Source organism: Caretta caretta, chromosome 1, assembly GCF_965140235.1.
Source record: "Caretta caretta isolate rCarCar2 chromosome 1, rCarCar1.hap1, whole genome shotgun sequence".
Lineage (NCBI taxonomy): Eukaryota > Metazoa > Chordata > Testudines > Cheloniidae > Caretta > Caretta caretta.
This window is the reverse complement of record NC_134206.1, coordinates 54,802,559-54,824,277: the sequence shown is the minus strand read 5'-3', so window position 1 is coordinate 54,824,277 and position 21,719 is coordinate 54,802,559. Positions and strand designations below refer to the sequence as shown.

At 44.0% G+C, this 21,719-nt stretch overlaps 1 protein-coding gene across 1 annotated transcript in view; it reads right to left on the bottom strand.

Annotated features, from left to right (window-relative positions):
- Positions 1-1,469: 1,469 nt before the first annotated feature.
- The window catches only part of LOC125635981 (complement C4-like), a 92,869-nt gene continuing 72,619 nt past the window's right edge, over positions 1,470-21,719 (bottom strand). Inside the window, exons 34-42 of the mRNA XM_075125639.1 lie at positions 21,247-21,334; positions 19,116-19,190; positions 16,845-16,953; positions 13,993-14,082; positions 13,504-13,596; positions 11,071-11,154; positions 3,122-3,251; positions 2,133-2,135; positions 1,470-1,719 (exon numbers count right to left, since the gene is read on the bottom strand). Of these exons, the coding sequence (XP_074981740.1) occupies positions 1,578-1,719; positions 2,133-2,135; positions 3,122-3,251; positions 11,071-11,154; positions 13,504-13,596; positions 13,993-14,082; positions 16,845-16,953; positions 19,116-19,190; positions 21,247-21,334 (814 nt within the window). The 3' untranslated portion in view covers positions 1,470-1,577. The remainder of the gene's footprint in view (positions 1,720-2,132; positions 2,136-3,121; positions 3,252-11,070; positions 11,155-13,503; positions 13,597-13,992; positions 14,083-16,844; positions 16,954-19,115; positions 19,191-21,246; positions 21,335-21,719) is intronic.

The window sequence follows — 21,719 nt, the reverse complement described above, 5'->3', positions numbered from 1 at the left end:
TAACCTGCCACTTGATCACATTTTGAAGTTTTTCTTCACAGCCATAGCAGCTGACTTTTATTTTTATTTATATATATATATATATATATAAGGAGAGGGGGGAGGGGGAGACAACAATTGAGAGGTCTCTCTGCCTGCCCCCAGGGGGCGACTGTTGCTAGCGTATATGAAAGGAACGTGGGAATTGGCAGACTGGAGCAGACCCGAAGTCCATCTAGTCTAGGATCCTGTTAGCAGCCAACACCAGATGTTTCAGCGGAAGTTATAGGAGCTGTCCCCCACCCCCAGAAGTCTCAGACTGATCTCTATTAGAGATTGGCCTAAACCCAGAAGCAGGAGATTTAGCATTGCTTCCAAAACTTGGTGTTAGCATTAACAGTTAAAACTCTGGATATTCTTGTTAAAAATGTAAATTGGCCAAATTTTTTTTTTTTTTTTAAATCTTGCTGGGCTTTTGGCCTCAATGATATCCTGTAGCAGTAGGTTTTATGGTCTAATTATATATTATGTGAAAAAGTATTTCCTTTTATCAATTTTGAATTGCCTACCTTTTTAATTTAATTGAATGTCCCCTTGTTGTGTTATGAGACCAGGAGAACAGAAGCTCCCAATTTACCTTCTCTAACCCAGTCATTATTTTTTTTGTTTTCATCATGTCCCCTCCTTTCCAGTCTTGCTTCCTGAGTGATTTTCCATGCCCAATATCATTCTCATCACCCTCATCTGAACGCCTCCACCATCTCTGATTCTGCAATAACCTCTTTGTGGTGGGCTAAGGCTGAGACAGAGAACAGCCCTATGATGTGCTTAAAATGCTCTGACTGAGCTATACAGATTGCTGTACAGACTTAATTGACCAAGATGTGTTTGTTTTCTATTTATGGGTCAAACGTCTACTCCCCTAACTGCCTGTCACAGATATTTGCCTCTCTGGGCATTCTGGTGCAATCATCCATTTTATATATTTCTAAGGGCCTTATTTCCTCAGTGTCTAAGGCCTGGTTTACACGAGGAATTTACATTGGTATAGCTACATCTCTCAAGGGTGTGGAAAAACGCACACCCTTGAGAGAAGTAGCTATGCCGGCCCGTTTTGCCCTCCTTCCCAGTGTAGGTTGTGTCTACACTACAACAGTGCAGCTGTAGCACATCTAATTACTGCCATATACAACAAATACAGCAATTAATGGCAACTGCAGCTATTGTCTGGGAACAGTTTTCTCTGTCTCTGACTGGGGGAGCATATCCTTTAAGGAAGGTATCATCTTCGCCGTTTTTTTAGGGTATGTCTCCAAAGCGACTTAGGTCCCGAGCAATGTAGTTATGCTGACCTAATCTTCTATGTTTCAAGGAAAGGCTTGTGCATTTGAAATGATAATTTAGCTGACATTTTTGCCACGCTATCCCCACATAGTAATAAATCCCACCCAGGGAGCAGGCAGTTATTCATAGAAACACACACCATAACAAAACAAGCTCTGTTACATGTTCCTAGAACTTTAATGCTTTATGGGCCATACCAGCACAAGGAAAGAGTAGCACTAACAGGTATGGGGTATGTTGTGTGTCCCCAAGTTTCAAATGTTGCATTTGTTTATCTCGTACACATTCATAAAATCACGGAGGTCAGCGCAAGCTTTTCGGCGAATGGTGGCTCTGCATGTGTTCCCATCTGGAATCTCCTCTATCCAAGTTTGTGAATCAAGTAAGTACTGCATCCTATGTAACAATTACAATAACAAAGGAGGTGTTAGTTAATGCTGAAAGACAGCTTTGCCTAAAGTATGTGAAGAGTATAAACACTGTGGGGTCTGATTCATCCCTTGGGCTAACAACTGTAAGGTCAGTGGTGTTGCACCAGCCATGAATCTGGCCCTAGGTCAGATGAACATTGCCTGGTTTCAGGTTTTGCAGCAAACATGAAACCTGATCTGGGCTGACCAACAGGTTTGCTCAAGTTTTGGATTAGGGCAGTCCTGGGATGATTGATGGTTTGGGGTTTAAACCAAGGTAAATGTAGTAGACTGGGCTAAATTTCACTTTGAGTTTTAGGGGTTCAAAATTTTGTGAAGGGAAATGAAAAAAAGCATACAAATCAGAATTGCTGAGACTCCCCAGCTCAGCAAGAGGACTTGCTAAGGTGGTGCAAGGGGGTACACAGAGGAGTAATGGGATAAAATTGGAGTAAAGACATATAGGCAGAATCTCAGGAGACCTACAGTGAGAGCTAGTAGGTGGTAGACTACCAGAAAGATGGTGAAATCCATAGTGCTTCGCCTTCAGTCATTTAAAACTGGACTGGAGAAAGCCGCATAGGGAATAGCCTCTAACACAATGAGAAATGCTTTGGGGCCCTATCCGAGACCTACTGAAGACAACGAAGCCTGTCCATTGACTTCAATTGGCTTTGGATCAGGCTACAAATAGTCCCAGAACTGGGTCCACAGATTTTACTCAGTCCTTCCTGAGGCAAACCCCTACTTCATGCAGTGGAAGCAGCCTTGCTTTGGAGAGTTGTTCTGTCCCCATATACACAGCACAGACGTCCCACTAGAAAGGGCATTTTTGCTTCTTTTTTTAACCCCACTTACCAAAAGAACAAATTCAAATTTGCTCTCCAAACACAAACATAGTTCAAGGGGTTCTCAAGATTCTGAACTCCATAAAGTTTCCCATTCCCCATTTCTTACAGTTATAATACCGTAATCTCGGGGTCAGATTTTTCAAAAATAGCAGCCCATTTTGAGCCTCCAGAGTATGCATGCCAGGTAATTGTGCATGCAAACATGCAGCTGTGCATGCAGAATAGGTAACTGGGCGGTTACCAGCTTGGGTCAAGTAGCTGCATGTTACAGTGCAATGACCATTTTGCCTGTGCCATTGCATATTTTGCAGATGGACGTGGGCAGCAGAATCAGTGCCTGAATAAGGGCCTAAACATTTGTCCCAATCCTTTATAAAAAGAGCATTCTAATAGCAATAGTATTCCTCAGTTGCAGACTTCCCTGGAAGATAATAGATCTTGGCACATCTGACTCACAGGTCACCTCCCGGTTCAGTATCTGTCGATAGACCTTGCAACATCAGTCAGTATTGCTTATAAAGGAGGCACTTTACTTACTTGTTGCAGTCAATGGTTTGCCCATCTTTCCCCATCAGAAGGTATTGTTTGCCAGCCTCCACCTTTAATTTGCAAGATGAACGCTTGAAGAACTGCCGGAGATCACCTATCTGGACAGTTTCATCACCAGCTATTGTGGAAACAAAGAAAGTGCCATAAACCACTTCTATCTGATACTAGTAAAGAGAGAGAGTCTCTAGTGTTCACAGGAAGAACTATGTTTTTTCAGCAGTAAAATAAAATGTTAGGGACCGATTGTCCTGCACCCTGCGGAATCATGTACACCATTGCCAAGCAAGTGTAAATTATTTCCATTTGCTTTTAGTAGCTTTTTAAAGCCACTTGACACTGGTGTAAATGACAAGGTGCAGGGAACTGGAGGGTCTAGCCCAGCAGTTCCTGAATTGTGGGGCATGACCCCAGCTGTGGTCGCACCATCAGCAGACTGGGGTGCTGCTATCCCTATTGTGCGTAGGACACCATTTTGTGTCACACAGTGTGACCTCCCATGTACAGGACCTCTGTGTGGCATGATTTCACACATGAGGCACGTGTGAAGTCACCCTGTGTGGAGGATGCCCTTTTGCTCTTCGAAATGGTGTCCTCCAGGCTGTCTAGTGTCCCGCCCAGAAAGACTTCATTAAAATAAGGTTATGCCAGCAAAAAGTTTGGGAACCTCTGGTCTAGCGGAAGCAGATTTTTTGTCCTAGCAGTTTATTAACTAACTTTTAAAGTCTGAACGCTACCAGGGTTGATTACTACTAATAAATATTTGACAGTGTTCACTTTATCTTCTGGCACATAGGATATTTGTCACCACTGCACATACACAGTGAGGAATTTTACGTGAAAATCTAATAATGAAATGCAATAAGTGGTGCTATTGGCTCCTCAACCCTGAGCACTTATCCCCCCACCCCCCAAAACAATTAGGAAATAAAGCTTAAGTTTCCAACAGTAATATTGGCCTTGGCTGCCTAGCACTTGCTAAATTACTTAGTCCCCATTGCAGTAGACTCCATTAGAATACTTAAACCTATCAATTTCTACAGATCTCAGTTCTACTGGAAAACCAGGAAATCTGGGATCCTATAGATCAACTGATGCAGTGCTTTGTTCCAAAACCTAGTTTCCCAGTGGAGCTAGTTGAAAAATTTCAGCTGGAATTTCTCTGAAGGTGTGTTCACACTGGAGCTGATAGGTGTAAACTCCAGCTCACAGACACATGCTAGCTCTAACCAAGCTGGTGCACTAAAAATGCAAAGTGTAGCTGCAGTGGTGTGAACAGTGGGAGGGGCTACCACTCCAAGTACAATCCCATCTGAGACCACAGGGCAGCTAGCCCTCCTCACTACTCATGTTGCCGCAGCTACATGTCGATTTTTAGCACATTAGCTCGCTTAGTGTTCAGCTGGGATTTACAACTTCCAGCTCTGGTATAGATATACCCATAGTATAAGACAAGATAGATGCACACAGCTGGACAAAGAAGTCAAAAGAAATGAGACACTATTGATCAGCATGATAGGCTGTGGTCTCTGCACTGTCATTGCCAAGTATATTGCAGGCATCATAGCAAAGAGGAATTTTAAGGAGAATGAGATAGCTCTGAGTAACAGCCGTGTTAGTCTGTATTCGCAAAAAGAAAAGGAGTACTTGTGGCACCTTAGAGACTAACCAATTTATTTGAGCATGAGCTTTCGTGAGCCACAGCTCACTTCATCAGATGCATCCGATGAAGTGAGCTGTAGCTCACGAAATCTCATGCTCAAATAAATTGGTTAGTCTCTAAGGTGCCACAAGTACTCCTTTTCTTTTTGAGATAGCTCTGCAGATGTTCACTGGAAGCTCCTCTCAAGCATGAGGGGTAGCACTGGTGAAAAGTGCAAAGGTGCTTGTTTGAAAATGTAACCAGTGGATGATGGAGGCTGGAATCATGGGCCACTCGGAAATGGTTTTGCTTTACTAACTACTGCATTCGCTACCAGGCAAAGCAAAGGCTATAATCACACCTTGACAGGCAACATCTTGCATCCTGAAATACCACAAAGTGATTTCAAAGCATCAGTTCATTCGCACACACTCCAGAGAGGCAGTTCATGACTGCTATACTTATTTTACAGATGAGCAAACTGAGGTGCATAGAAGGTGAATAATTTAATCAACAACACACGGAAAGTCAAAGGCAAATGCTGGGAATGGAGTCCAGGATCCCAGACCTTTGTTCTAACTACTAGACAATGCTTCCTGCCATCCAGGAGCTTTTCACAGACAGAAGAACTGTACTAGACTGTAAATCTTTCCTTTCCAGATAAAAGAAGCAACCATCTGTTCTTCATAAAAAGGACAAAGCAAATAGTTCCACACATTACTGGGAGTAAATAAACCATGGGAACATTAGACTGTAAATTCTTTGGACAGGGACTATGCTTCCTTTTAGGTGCTCAGATATTATGCCGATAGGGGCAATAGAATCATAGAAATGTAGGACTGGAAGGCACCTCGATAGGTTATCTTGTCCAGTCGCCTGCAAATACCTAGATCTGTGAGGCCACTCAGGGTATGTCTACACAGCAAAGAAAAACCTGCAGCTGGCCCATGCCAGCTGACTTAAGCTGCACAGCTGTTTCATTGCTGTGTGGACTTCCAGGCTCGGGCTGGACCCAGGACTCTTGGGCCCTGTAGGCATGGGAGGGTCCTAGAGCTTGAGCTCTAGCCCCAGGTTGAAGCCTACACAGCAATGAAACAGCCCCACAGCTTAGGGTGGCTAGATGCCCAGTTTTCAACTGGAAAGTCCAGTTGAAAAGGGGACCTGACAGTGTCCAGTCAGATCTACTGACTGGACACCCAAAGTCCAGTTACTGTGGGTGAGGGAGACGGGGAGATGTGAAGTCATCACCACCAACAACCCCTACTCAGCCAGGGCCACCTCCTACCTGCGTTGAGTGGCTGCAGCTCCCAGCCCAGGTTCTACAGGTGAGTCCCTGCTGACCCAGGCACAGGGGAGTGGGGGGCAAGAGGGGAAAAGCAGCAAGTGATGAGGGGAGGGGGAAAGAGGCAGGGCAGGGGTGGGGCCAGTGGTGGATTAAAGATTTTGCTGCCCCTAGGCCCTGAAATAATTGCCGCCCCCCCCCCCAGCTCACCTCCGCTCTGTCTCCACCTCCTCCCCTGAATGCACCACCAGGTCCTGGTTCTCCCCGCTCCCTGCCAGTGCTTGAAACAGCTTTGCGAAGGAGCGGGGAAGAGGGGTGAATGTGGTGCGCTCAGGAGAGGAGGCGGGGATTTGGGCCAATAGGGGCAGGGAGGGGGCGGTGAATGGGGCCGGGGAAGGGGTAGAGTCGGGGCAGGGCTGAGAAAGCGAACCGGTGCCGGGGGAAGCAGCCCCTGGCTGCTATTATAAATTTGCTGCCCCTGCAAATTTGTCAGCCTAGGCATTAATACGCCACTGGGTGGGGCCTCGGGAGAAGAGGCAGGGCAGGGGAGGTTCCAGCACTGGAAGTGTCCGGTTTTTAAATATTACAAAGTTGGCAACCCTACCGCAGCCTGAGCCCTGTGATCTGAGCCAGCTAGCACAGTTCTTTGCTGTGTAGACATACCCTCAGGTCATCCTTACATCCAAAATACGATTCCAAAATTCTGCTCCTTTTGGACATTTTCAAGTCCCCTTGCTGGGGAATCCCCTGGACTAAGGAACTCCCCAGCAGGCACAGATCAGGCAGGGATAGCTTCCATGCCTCCCTCACCACAACCGGAGTGCAACGGGGATGGCGAGCGGCTGAAGTGTGCTGTGCTCTTCTCAGCCGACATGTGGTCCCTAGGGGAGAGGTGTCACCTGACACAACTTAGCACAGTTCCCTCCTAACCTGTACAAGGGCTGGGCCTAAGAACTGTGGAACTGGCTGCTGAGTCTCCACTTCTTCTCCTTGATTCCCCCTCTCCTGGCCCGATTTGTGGGGGAGGGAATGCCTCCTTTGCTGGGTGCTCCCCTAGGCTCTGGCACTGCCATTTGAGCACCTACACTGCTCTTATTGGGAGTCCTACAGCCCAGCCAGGAAGCAGGTAATGGAAAATCCAGAGCTACTCTCTCCTCCCAGCCTGCTGATGCTGGTGAATAGGAGAAATGACAGCAGCTTCACAGAGCACAGCCGGCTTACATCCAAACTGTGCCTGCATCTGTGCGGAAAGCAGTGGGAAGCAGCTGCAGGGGAGAAAATGGTGGGGCTGGTTCAAACACTCCCATTTAAAACTCCCAGGGTCTGACGCAGGGACCCATTTTCCATTCATAACCAACCACAAAGTTTCTTCTAAACACAGTCACCTTTAAGGGCCACAGTTTAGAGCACAACGAGGGCCACAAATTGGCTACTCCGACCTAGGTCAATAACAAACATTAATAAGGATACTACAAATCTCTTGTTACTTTGATAGGTAGCTTTTTAAACCCATCTTAAGTTTTGTTTAAACTGTATAAAGATTAAGAGATTTAGGAAGAAAAGCCTTTAAAAACCAAAGACACTGGTTTTCTGTCTCATTACAATCCACTAACTCACCTTTGCCCTACGACTGCAGAGGTGTTCACTGCCCACTTCATTTTGAAGGATTTCTTGCAACATGTGTTAACTCCCTGTGCTTAACAATCTGTTTCACCTTGTATTTAGCTGTGACACTCTGAGGGCTTGTCTACACTTAAAACGCTGTGCCGACCAGCTAGGTCGATGGAAGAAATCTTATGTCTACCTAGCGCCGTCTACACAGGGACCCAGGTCAGCTTTTCCACACCCCTGACTGACATAGTTAAACCAACCGAATTTTCTAGTATAGACCAGGTCTGAAGAAGAGTTCTGTGGAGCTCAAATGTTTGTCTCTTTCATCAACAGGAATTGGTTCAATAAAATACATTATCTTACCCACCATGTCTCTGAAAAACAAAAGCAGTCATTTCTTTAAAATGGTCTATGCTCACACTGTTTCTTCAAAGCACGCAAACCTAATTGTCGTCATCGGCTATCCCTCGATATGAGGATGTCATCGCTAGGGGGAAAAGTCATGGATGAGACTTAAGATGGTTGAGGAGTCCAATCCATGCTCACCAAGTTCTTCCACATATGTGACTGGTATCTGCTTGGAGAGAGCACAACTGCTGGCCAGGATGCTGTACATTCTCCTTCCTTCTCAGCCTCTTGAGCAAGGTGATTCTCTTCAAAATGGGCTGAGGCTTGATGTGTGATGTGACACCACTGCAGTCTGTTGCTAGCCAGCTCTTCCCAATTCGTGGGGTCCCAATTCGTGGCCTCCCTTCTTAAGATACTTTCAGGGTGTTCTTGTAGCATTTCCTCTGACCCCTGCAAGTCCTCATACCATGATTAAGTTGAGAAAAGAGGACTTGCTTCGGAATACTAGTATCAGCCATCCACACACAATGACCAGCCCAGCGAAGCGGATGATTCATAATCTTCACCTCAGCATTGGTGATGTTAGCTACAGAGAGAATGCTGGCGTTGGTGTTTCATGCTTAGTGTAGCAGTCAGAATCAGAAAATCTAAATCTCCAGTGGTGCTGACCTGCCCTACAATGATGCATCCTAATATGCCCATGGTTTCCAACCTGTGGTTCATGGACCTCTGGGGGCCTGCAGACTATGTCTAAGGGGTTCGTGAAAGGTTGTCGGTAACACAGAACTATAGTTTTCAACCCTGTGGTCCATGGACCCATGGGGCCTTGCAGACTGTGTCTAAGATTTCCAAAGGGGTCCGCACCTCCATTCAAAATTTTGTAGGGGTCCGTAAATGAAAAAAGGTTGAAAATCACTGTGATATGCTATTCCCTCAGAAACGAATACATAGGACATTCACTTTGCAGCCATAACAGGGATCATAATAAGAACATAAGGATGGCCATACTGGGTCAGACCAGAGGTCCATCTAGCCCAGTATCCTGGCTTCCAAAGAAAAAAGCCATTCAGTAATATATGCTGTCCTACATGAGCATTGCTCCCCTGAGTAATACAGCAAGTGCTGCAGATTTGTTCTGTTGTTCAAGACTTATAGAGCATGTATGCCACATAGTGGACTCAATTTCCCTTACATCTAGGAATGAAAAGGAAAACAAAGATGGATTGGGCTTGCTTACTTGAGCAATTATGTCATTTTGCCTCAGGCCCATTGTAATTAAATTGCCATCATTTTTTAAAATTCTTATGGCATGTAGGTAACTGTAGGACTCATGCTGTAGTCTGATAAGTGTTCAGATCTGTGGGGAGATTGTAACTATTTGAGAAATCACCATAATAAGCTGGGAGAATAAGAGAAAGAGAACCTTGCAGTCTATGGATTTCCTGGCTTAGCTCCTGTAGATTTCCTAGAACTACCAGATCCATCCAGCATGTTGCTGGACTCCCCCAGAGTCACTGTTCCTAGCATCCTCACGCTCCATATAGACAATGCCAAGAACTGCATTATCCTACCTCCTGCACTTGGAAACCACAGGGTTCACATAAGCTCTCTCTGGACATCTTCAGCCAAAAACTGGACCACTGGGCACATAACAAAAGTTCTTCTCATCCAGGTGTGACTACCACTCACCCAGGCAAAGATCAGTGCCTTCATTCCATCCCGTCTGGGGAATGAATGAACAAGGCTGGAGTGACCATGGAAGCTTTTGGAACTTTTAAGTTTTTCAGATTGTTCTGGGAAGGCAAACCTCTCACCTAAAGACCAAGAGGTTGACAAGCTACTATAACCAATTGATGTCCACAACGGCTGAACTTCCCCTGGGATATTATCCGCCCTCTTCTCCCACAACTACTGTGAAGACTTCCTGGTTTACTGATGAACTAGGTAAATGGAAGTGTGTAGGCAGGGGGCTAGAATGGTGGTGGTACAAAACCTGCTTTGAACCCACCCACCATCAGCACAGTCTTTTGCAGGACTGCGCCACTGCAGCAATGGAAGCCAAAACAATCTTCTCTTCTGTCATGACAGGTACAAAATCCAGGCTGGAAAGGCTACTCTCTATAGTTCACCAGCTAACTGGACTCCATAATCCATCCATCGGCTTTTAGCACCAAACCCTGTGAAGAGCTCTCATATCATCACGTGGGAATGATCAACTGAATCTGAGAGAAGCTTTTAAAAGACAGGAAACCCTAAACTGGACCAGATAGGTCTAACCACACGCTAACCCAATACAGTTCAACTCTATCACACTAAATGAGGGTCTAGAAACTTTGAGAAATATTTGAGCCGCTGTCTGTAAAACAAATCCATCTTCTTCTTGGCTGGTAAAAGCCCGTAAGTAACAAACTCTGACCACCATAAAAAGAAAAGATCAGTGCCTTCCTTTCAGAGACACAAACTGGTATGCAAGACATATGTGTGAAAATATCTAATAATAAAACTCTCCACTGGTCTTATCTCCCTGAAAGGGAGTATGTACTGCTCCTAGTGAGCAGCATTTTATTGCTCTGAAATGTTTAGGTCTATTTTCACCAGGTTTGTTTCCCATTGGGACTGGAACTGACAATGTGCTGATACAGCATGAGAAAGGCAGGTCTCTGGGTATCCCTAGCTGGGACAGGAGTGGAAGTCCAGTCCTGCTTTCATAAGATTCCCAGCCTTACTTTACAGACTCAGAGAGGTTTGGATGGCCTGTATAGCTATTCAGATTTGAGGTGCTCATTCTAAACTGAATTCCAACTTGAAACCTGTTGATGTTCACCCATTGTTAGTACGGTTGTTCCTAATTACTAGCAAATATCTGTCTCAGTCCTGCCAAACAGATTTTTCATTGGTTCTCTAGTACAATGGCCTGAGCATTTCTATTAAAACATAGAAAATGGAACTATTGAATATGTATTATTGTCCTTGGAATGCCACCAGTTTTGTAGAAAAAATTACTTTCCTAGGAGAATGCCAGATTTTGCTGTAAATGAATGCAAAGTTTATACTTACCGACTTTTATGATTCTTTGGATTTCGGTCTCATAGTAATCAAAAACATTCTTTTGTGTTATCCCAAGGATCTTTACGTGGTATGCTGCAACAGGATAGTATTTGTGTGAGGATGGATGCAAATATTAAATAGCATAGAGAAAGGAAAATCAAATACACTTTAAGTGATTTCCAGCACAGAGGCAGATGTGCTACCAAGTGGTACATGAGAGAGCTGGAAATCTGAAAGACAAGAGGTAAGGTATGTACTTGGCAAGGCAGACACTGATCAGGAGTTTGTGGGGTTGAACCCCCTCTGCCAAATGTGACATTATCCTCCCACTTAGAGATAGGCCAGACTATACCAGTAGGTTTCCTGGACTGCTGCACTGGGAAAGGCCTGCCTTTGTCCTATCACTGCATTCATTTGCACACCACTAAAGCTGCTGAGCCAGAGTCTTCCTCCAGTTTCTCCTGCACCCTGCATATCCTAGAGAGGAGCCAGAGAAACAAATCAACATATGAAGAGGTATTTAGCTAACTCAGCAGATTTGGGAAGGAAGGAAACTTGAGAAGGAGTCACCTACTGTTTGCTATCCCCTTCCTACCAGAAGAGTTCAGTGGCTGAGGCATTAGCTTAGGCTATAGGAGACCGAGGTTCAATTCCCTACTCATGGATATCTTGGGTGGCCTTGGGCAAGTCATGTAGCCTCTCTGTCCCTATCTGTACAGCACTTCCCTACCTTGCTGGGGTGTTGTGAGGAAAATACATTACAGAGTGTGAAGCTATTTGAGATCTATTAATGAAAACTGCTATATAAGAAATAGGCCTTATCATTATTACCTAACACCAGGGACCATGAGGTCAGAGGCTCCAATGCCACTGGTCTTCTCTGAACCAGAGTAACATACTGGTATGCATTCTTTCTTGCCCCCCAGCCCTCACCCAGCCAGACTTCTCATCACCCACTCACTGCCCTTCTCCCCAGCCCAGACGAATTCTTTAGAAACCTCTCCTTTTCTCTCCCCTGTCCAGAATGACTGCCCTAATACCCACTCGTCTCCCCATCCCAGACAGGCTCCATGCCAGACACAGAAACTCTGCTCAGTTTAGGGGAGGTTCATTATAGAGAATTTACCATTATAGATGTAAGGGTCTAAATGAACTGAATGAATTCTCCCCTGACAGCTAGCTGGGAAGGGGAGAGACTTCCAGAGCAAACTGTATTTACATGTTTCAGAGTAGCAGCCGTGTTAGTCTGTATTCGCAAAAAAGAAAAGGAGTACTTGTGGCACCTTAGAGACTAACCAATTTATTTGAGCATAAGCTTTCCTGAGCTACAGCTCACTTCATCGGATGCATACACCTACTCTGCTTAGATATACAGCAGATAGAGCACTGTTGCTCAAAATGATCAACTTTGGCTGGTGTTGGGTTACAAATCACTTTAGTACTGAAGGCAGGGGTAGAGGAAATGCTGTTACCAAAGTTGTTGGCATTACTGTATGAATTCAGGCAAGCAGGACTGTGCTTAACCTGTCCCAAATGAGGAGGTCACCCTCAGCTGAAAGGACTTCATTGAGTCAAGGGCTCAAATGCCAGAGCACTGTGAAAGTAGAGGGGTGGGGAGAGGTATTCCAGCCAGGAGGTGTAGACCCTCCCCCAAGGGTTTCCCTGTACTGGTTTAACCTGTTACCCCCAACTGTTCAAAGAAAGGGCTAAATAGGCTACACTAAGAGACTGCTGTTCAGAGGTCACAGCAGAGAGACAGGTGGCAGCAGAAGGTGACTGACAGTTGGCTGGCAAACGAGTGGCTGGTGAGTCGGAGAGGCGTGGTGAGTGGCTGGCGGAGAGGTGCGGTGAGCAGGTGGCCGGCAGAAGTGGCTGATGGGAGTGGCCGGCAGGGCGGATGGTGGAGAGGAGTGGCCAGCAGGGTGGCTGGCAGAGAGGACCAGAGCAGAGCCCTGCAGAGAGGCATGGCAATCAGCCGGCAGGGTGGCTGGCAGAGAGGGGCGGTGTGCGAGTGCCCAAGCAGCGGAGTGAGTAAGATCAGGCACATGAAAGGGACTTTTGGATTGCTGGACTTAAGACCCTGAGGGGAAAAGGACACTGCTCTACTGCCTTGGGGGTGGGGTCTTTTGCTCATGGTTTATGTTTATGAACCCTGTTTGCAGTGTTTTCCCAAATTAATGCTGAGTTACTTCCATCCTTTTATCAAAAGTTTCTTTTCTACACTGTGCTTGCGAGTGGGGAAGTATTGCCTCTCAGAGGCACCCAGGGGTGGTGTGTAATTTTCCCAGGTTACTGGGTGGGGACTCAAGCCAGTTCTGTGTTGTATTGATGGAAAGGGACCACTTGATATTGAACCTGGACCTGGTGGCTTCACCTGGCAGAGGGGTCACAGAGGGAAACATCAAGTTTAATAGACATCAACAAACATCTTTCATGCCTTACCATAGTCTACAATAGGGTCGTAGCATGCAAAGCTTTCACGTGCACCTGCTTCCATGGCTTTATTGAAAGTCATTCTTCTTTGTGGACAGGGACCTAGATTGAACAATGTAAATATATATTCAACAGTCCCACCCTATCCTAAGAGAAACAAATGACTGGAAGCTAAAGCAAGACAAAATTCAAACTCGAAATAAAGCACACTTTTTTAACACTTCAGGTAACTAACCATTGGAACAATGTACCTAGGGATATGATGCATTTTTTTATCACATTGAAACTTTAAATCAAGACTGACTAGCTTTCAAACAGAAGTTATGGTCTTGGTGCAGATACTACTGGGTGAGGTTCTAGGGCCTGTGTTTTGCAGGTCAGACTAGATGATCATAATTGTCCCTTCTGGCCTTAAAATTTATGAATCTATGAGCAGCTGGCTGCTATGAATAAAGAATTCATTTGGAACTGATTCAGTCACATTTATCATTACCGTACCTTCAGCACACTGGCAAACTTCCGCATGGCACAGTTTTGATAACATGGCACTCTGTTTGGGTGCATTGTAAAATACACTGCATTTTCTCCCTAAAGAAAGGAAACAAAATAATTGAATTCTCAAGCAGCCTCTGGTAATGATGGGCCAGAGTGCAGAGTTCACCTTTGCAACCAAACTTCCCCAGTGCACTGAGGGTGCTTCTGTGCAACCTGAATGAGCAACTGCAGTCCCTTAAATCTATAATATTGATGAGAACTCATTGTTTGGATTCCAACTGAAAAATGTGTTTAATTTTAAACCCCTGTTTCTTTTTTGTTTCACCACATAAAACATCTGTTTAAAAAGGGACACAGTCAACACTAATTTACAAGTTTTAAATAATGTCTATGAAGGACCTTTGTCCTATGAGCCATCTTTCTATCTCTGGGCCAGATGGTGTAAATCAGCATGACTCCTTTGACTTCAGTGGAGCTAGGTCAATTTACACCAGCTGCAGATCTAGCCCTATGTTTTCATTGTGCTAAGAATTATGGCAGGTGGGGAAGGTCAGAATCTAAACAGCCCAGGATGGGGATTTAGACTGGGCCCCAAGTGGTTGCACTTTGGAGCTCTGGAGTTTGTTCTCTGCTATCCTCATCTGCTAGCAGGGGAAGCCTGAAGAGAGAAGAGAAAGAGAACTTAACAACCTTACTGCTTTTAAGTCCCACAAGGAGTGGGACTTTGAGCAACCTCACATCAGGTATCTTTCTTTTGCAAGTATAGTTCACTGCCATAGCATTTACAGAGAAGAGAGCAACAACTTTGCTCCCGGTATTATATGGGTCTGAGGAGGCCATTGCTTCTCAGAGTATGTCTACACCACAAATGAAGGTGTGACTGTAGCACGGGGAGGCAAACCTGTGCTAGCTTTAATCTAGCTAACACAGATTACAATAGCAGTGATGTGGTAAAACAGGCTAGCCCCCTGAGTAAAAGCCTGCTGGGGACTCTGGGAATGTATTGAGGTTGCTAGAACCGTGCCACTATGTCTTCACTACTATTGTTACTCATGCTAGCTAGATTAAAGCTAGTGTTGGTATGCCTAGCCATGCTCTAGTCACACCTTCATTTGCAGTGTAGACATAACTTGAAAAGCACTGTCTTCGCTATGGTTTGATGATGTTTACACTGAGAGCACTGCCGCCTCTGACTTTCTTTGAACAGTCTCTCTTTTATTTCTCACCCATCAAGTACCATACACTGACTATTTAGCTTTATCCTGGTTTAATCAGAACTTCAGTTGTATTTTGGCTCATAAATCTGATCACTCCAAATACCAATGGCTCAGTCTTCAGTCAGAGTCAAGCAAGGGAGGGAGGGGATAGCTCAGTGGTTTGAGCATTGGCCTGCTAAACCCAGGGTTGTGAGATCAATCCTTGAGGGGGCCATTTAGGGATCTGGGACAAAAATTGGGGATTGGTCCTGCTTTGAGCAGGGGGTTGGACTAGATGACCTCCTGAGGTCCCTTCCAACCCTAACCTTCTATGATTCTATTAGCGTAATTTAACTTAGTTTCTGTCTGCCTATTGCTACAATTCCCAATAGTCTTCTTCCTTACCCCCAGGCTCCTTTATTTTAGCAGCTAAAATGAAATCTGAGATATTTAGATGGGAATAAGAAATGCACCATACCTTTGTATAGTGTATAAAAAGCTGTTATAGATGATCCCAACCAAAGCCCCAGATTCAAACAGTGCCGAAGTTTGGATGCTCCTAAATTCTGGATCTGGATTTTGCAACTGGCACCTAGCTTTAGAATAGACCATACCAAAACCGGAAACACCCCATTTTCCCTAAAACTTTGAAATCTGTATCTGGATCTTAATTTTGCAACTTGGTTCCATTTCTAGAAATCAAGAAGTGTAAATGAAATACTCTGTCTTACTATGTCTGTAGAATGCCTAGCACAACAAGGCTCTGATCCTGATTGGGGACTCTAGATTCTACTGGAAGGCATATAATATTTTGCAGCTGAAGTGTCTCCTTTCTATAAAAGGACTTCTAAGAAGCCTAGGATTTGGAGGACTTAGCTGGTTTGGGGGTTGGATGTTTTAAAGGAAAAAATGTGGTCTAATAAACAAAGTGCAGTGGTGGACAGAGCCACAATGGAAAGCTTAAAGGGGAAAACATTCTGTAAAACATTTACTGTTTCTTGAAAAAAAAAGTTCTGATGCAAATTCATCAATTAAACATTTTCTAGTCGATAACGATCCACACTGCAAATACCACCACCATGTATGGCACTACGTGATCACCGTGCTAACAGTACCATCAGAGGCCAAAGTTTGAATCAACATAGAGACTGAACTAGTCTCTTTGGCCCAGATCCTCAAAGGTATTTAGAAATCTAACTCCCGTTTAATGGATTGAATAAGGCACCAAAATACCTTTGAGAATCTGGGCCTTTGTCCTTAGAGTTGATCCCAGGGACAAATTTGGGGAAGCTTGGTTTACTGCTGCTTGTGCTCTATGTGATCTGTGGAGATCCATCTTACACAAGCATGAAAAGTTCACTTAAAAACCTCATACAAGTAAAAATATGAATTTTCAGTCCCCGGCAATCAATGCAAACCAGGAGATCACTTCTTTAAAAGATCTCTGTTAAAGTGTGCTCTCACTGTGACATTACCAATCATTATTCAGAGGGGAGTCTTTTCATTATGCAGTGTAAAAAAAATACATTGATTCACACATCACATTCCAATATACTAGGGTTTCCTCTCAACGGACAGAAGGGAAAAATTCAGTCTTGGCCTCTTGCCCTTTCTAAATAGTTTCATGTTCATTTTTTCTATACTGCTGGGTCAGCTTACCAGGGTTGTAAAAATCATAAATGATGGCGTTTGCTGGCTGTACGAGACCCATGGGATTGATTTGCTTAGCCCCGAACAACACACAGTCTGGTTCAGATCCATTACTGAGCTGCAGAAAAAAAGCAAACAGGAACAACATTTGTTACAAAAAGAGAATTAATGCTCCCCAACCACTCCCCAATTTATTTGTGCCTATAGCGTTGGATCTGCTGACCACTTTTTTTTCTGACCGCATGGCTGAATTAACTGGCTGCTTCAGCCACAAGTGCATAAGGTTGTTCCTTCCCAGGTTATTGGGAGCTTTGACTCAATATGCTAAAGACTTGCTATTAAAGAATAAGCAGGTTTATTGGCTGTGTTCAGCATTGATGGTCTTCTCTTTCTGAGATCCTCGCTCAGGAAAGTATCCCTAATCATCAGAGCTCTTGCTTTCTTTTAAGCATGTGATTAAGTCCCACTGAAGTCATCCTGAACAGGAATGGAGGCTTAAAGGCTTTCCTGAATCAGGCCCTAACATCCCAAAGTGCCCTGTGCCAGTATACACTGGTTCTTTTATAGAACTAAGGGACAGCTTTAGACCTGTGTTAACTAGGTAACTGCACAGGGCCTGTGGCAGGGTGGACTAGGTCCGGAGGCCCCCTGTTGGAGGCCTTGTGGTCCTGCATCACCCTGTCCCAGAATAGAGCGGCGAGAAGTCCTCTAGTCTAGGCAGCCTAGAGTGGCTGCAGAAGAGTGGCCAATCAGAGGGGCTGCTAGAGCCACTAATAAGGGGCCAGAAGGGCCAGATAAAAGGCGAGCAGCAGAGCAGAGCCTTCAGTGGCTGCATGGAGCTTGATAAGGGAGGACCAGGTGTGTGGCTGGACTGTGGATAGCTCACTGCAGAGAGCTCACCAGACAGAACAGAGCCCAGCGAAGGCTGCCAAAGACTGGGTGCCTGGCTGGATGGATAGAAGAGCAGCAGAGCTGTCAAAAGGTCATTGCGAGCAGGCTGAGCCTGGGGACTGAGCACAAAACCTGGCCAGACCAGACAAGGGTACTGAGATGTGCCCTGCTGGTCTGGTAGCAGACTGAGCCCAGGGAGGGCTGCTGAAATGGACACCAGTTGAGGGTACGGAGATGGGCCCTGGCTGCATATATGAAGAAGGCAGTGCCTCTGGGAAGAAGCCTAAGAGCTATGGCCCCATACCAGGGCAGTGATAAGAACTCAGGACTGTATACCCTGGAAGCGGGGGGAGCATGGGTGGCTCAGCTGGAGGGCTAAGCTGCTGAAGACCAGCTGAGAGAACCACTGGCTGGGGGAGGGGTGGTGCTTGTGAGAGAGGTGGGTGGCACCCCATTGAAAGAACAAAAAACAAAAGCAGGCTCACACCTAACCAAGAGAAAGGGGATCATCCATGAGAGGTGGGTGCTCCCTCTCCCCCCCATGAAAAGAACTGTGTTTGCAGGCATTATTGGCCAGAGAAAAGGGGGCATGCACAAGAGGTGGGTGCTGACCCTGTTACAGTTTATTTACATATGTTACATTTATTTATGATCCCCACATAAACACAGCCACTTTGTCAGCCATAGCAGCACTAACATATCTAATTTTTTTTCTCCTCTAGTTTGGCCCTTGTCCTTAATTTCTTTTCTTGCTGCTACCTTCTGCGTAAATCACGTGCTAGTGGCATCTGTGCTTGCGTATCACTTAAGGATGTGAAGTATCTTAAATGGCTGAAGGAGGCAGTCACCATGTGAAGTGATGCCACAGGCACGTCAGGGGCATTGTAGGTACCCAGAAGGCAGATAATTTGAGGATGTCCCTGTACATCTCTCTTGTCATGGGCCCTGATCCAGCAAAGCACATATTTAACTTTACACATGTGGAAACACACTATCTGTAATGGAATTACTCTCATGCCTGAAGTTATGCACATGCATAATTGCTTTGCAGGATTCGGGCCCTGGGGCCTCACAAATATTAGCAATTATTCTGGCTTGAATGGATTCATTAGGGGCTCTGTGACTACTTTGTTCCAAAGTCCTGGTCTAGAACATGGTATTAATCTTTCTGGGTATTACAAAGGCCTAAAGATACTTTTGGAAAAGAATGGGTATGTCCTCTAATCAATACATGATGGTGCACTGCTGTCCTGTGTCTGGGTGGACTACATTGATCTCATCAGCAGTACCAGCAATATACAGATTTAAAAGATATGCCTGTGAACAAACTCTCTCTTCTTCATAATATCACCTGACGGAAGTTGGAAAAGTCATACAGGATTCACTCACCTCTCCAAAGTAGAGCAAAACCTTTCCTTCTTTGTATTCAAAGTGGTCGATGTATTGGTCTGCAGACTTTACCAACTTGAAAAACAGAAACATCATTTTTACCTGGATTTAAAATCGGTTTTGGCTTATGCTGGCTGTTTTAAACTGCCTAGTTGGGTATAGTACTGGACTGGTTGATTCTTCCTTAGAATGAACAGACTCATTCTTTGGTCTGCTGTTCCTTTTATGTGGTGGAGGACTTAGGCAATTTTCTGGATGAGTATATGGAGGGACTGTTTGCTCATTTTTATTGTATTTTATTTATTAAATCCATTTATGAAGGACATATTGTGAGAATCTAATGGTCATAATACAAAAGAGTACAAAAAGTTAAGATTTGAGTTGACTCAAACAGCCAAACACCATATCCAGCCAGGGACTATTTTTAAAAAAAAAGTCTAGTAAGACAAATCCAGTAGTCATCAGACAAAAGCAATCAATCCCTAACTAAGGGTACATCTAAACTATGTGAGCTAATGGTGCAATTTGCAGCTCACATACCTAAGGCTGTCAGTTAATCGTAATTAACTCAAATATTAATTGTGATTTTAAAAAATTAATTGTGATTAATCGCACTGTTAAACAATAGAATACCAATTGACATTTATTAAATATTGTGGATGTTTTTCTACATTTTAAATATATTGATTTCTATTACAACATAGAATAGAAAGTGTACAGTGCTCACTTTATATTATTTTTGATTTATAATATTTGCACTGTAAAAATGATAAAAGAAATAGTATTTTTCAGTTCACCTCATACACGTACCATAGTGCAATCTCCTTATTGTGAAAGTGTAACTTACAAATGTAGATTTTTTTTTGTTACAGAACTGCACTCCAAACCAAAACAATGTAAAACTTTAGAGCCTACAAGTCCACTCAGTCCTACTTCTTGTTCAGCCAATCGCTAAGACAAACAGGTTTGTTTGCATTTACAGGAGATACTGCTGCCTGTTTCTTATTTACAATGTCACCTGAAAGTGAGAACAGGCATTCACATGGCACTGTTGTAGCTGGCGTTGCAAGATATTTACATGCCAGCTACACTAAACATTTGTATGCCCCTTCATGCTTCGGCCACCATTCCAGAGGACATGCTTCCATGCTGATGACGCTCGTTAAAAAAATCAGTTAATTATTACATTTGTGACTGAACTCCTTGGGGGAGAATTTTATGTGTCCTGCTCTGTTTTACCTGCATTCTGCCATATATTACATGGTATAGGTGTCTTGGATGATGACTCAACGCATGTTCATTTTCAGAACACTTTCACAGCAGATTTGACAAAATGCAAAGAAGGTTCCAATGTGAGATTTCTAAAAATAACTCAACGCTCGACCCCAGGTTTAAGAATCTGAAGTGCCTTCCAAAATCGGAGAGGGGCAAGGTGTGGGGAATGCTTTCAGAAATTTTAAAAGAGCAACACTCAAACTACAGAACCCGAACCACCAAAAAAGAAAATCAATCTTCTGCTGGTGGCATCTGACTCAGATGATGAAAATCAACATGAGTCGGACTGCTCTGCTCAACATGTCATCAGCATGTACCCATGTCCTCTGGAATGGTGGTTGAAGCATGAAGGGACATATGAATCTTTAGTGCATCTGGCACATAAATACCTTGCAATGTGTTGTATATTCTTTTGTTGATCATATTTACAGTGCAAATATTTGAAATAAAAAATAATAAAATAATCTAAAGTGAGCACTGTACACTTTGTATTCTGTGTTGTAATTTAAATCAATATATTTGAAAATGTAGAAAAACATCCAAAAATAGTTAATACATTTCAATTCTATAGTTTTAACAGTGCAATTAAAACTGCAATTAATCACAATTTTTAAAACAGTGATTACATTTTTTTTAGTTATTCGCATGAGTTAACTGCGACTGATCAACAGCCCTAACTCTTTCCATAATGAAAATGTCTGTCCCGATTCTCAGTTTCTTGTTAATTATTCAAACTTTTGAGAGAAGTGGGGCTAAAACCCAACCTTTTTACTCTTCTGATAAACACAGACTCCCAAAGAACAGTGCAAAAATAATAAATTAAATTACAGATGTCAGTGAAAGAAATGCTCCTCACCTGCTCAAGTTCAGCTGTGTCAGGTTCCAAGCCACTTAAAAGTGAGAGATCAACTAGAGACATCTTTGGTATATTGGGACCTGCAGACCTGTTAGGGAAAATTGCTGTCAGTAAATGCTTACATTGTACAACGTATGCAGTGTTGCTGTCGCCATGTCAGTCTCAGGACATTAGAAACACTAGGTGGGTGAGGTAATATCTTTTACTGGACCAAATTCCATCGATGAGAGAGACAAGCTTTCTGTGTAACCTTGTCTCTCTCACTAATGGAAGTTGGTCCAATAAAAGATATTACCTTCCCCACCTTGTCTCTCTACATTGTACATTTAAATTTTGTTATAAAGAGGGTCATCTGAAGAGCTTGGCCATTCCTGCCTGGTGTTGATGAAACAAATTATGATTCCCATTGCCAATGAATACAATCCAAAGTTTCCCTAGCAGCCATTTATTTAAACTTATCTACCTAGGAAAGT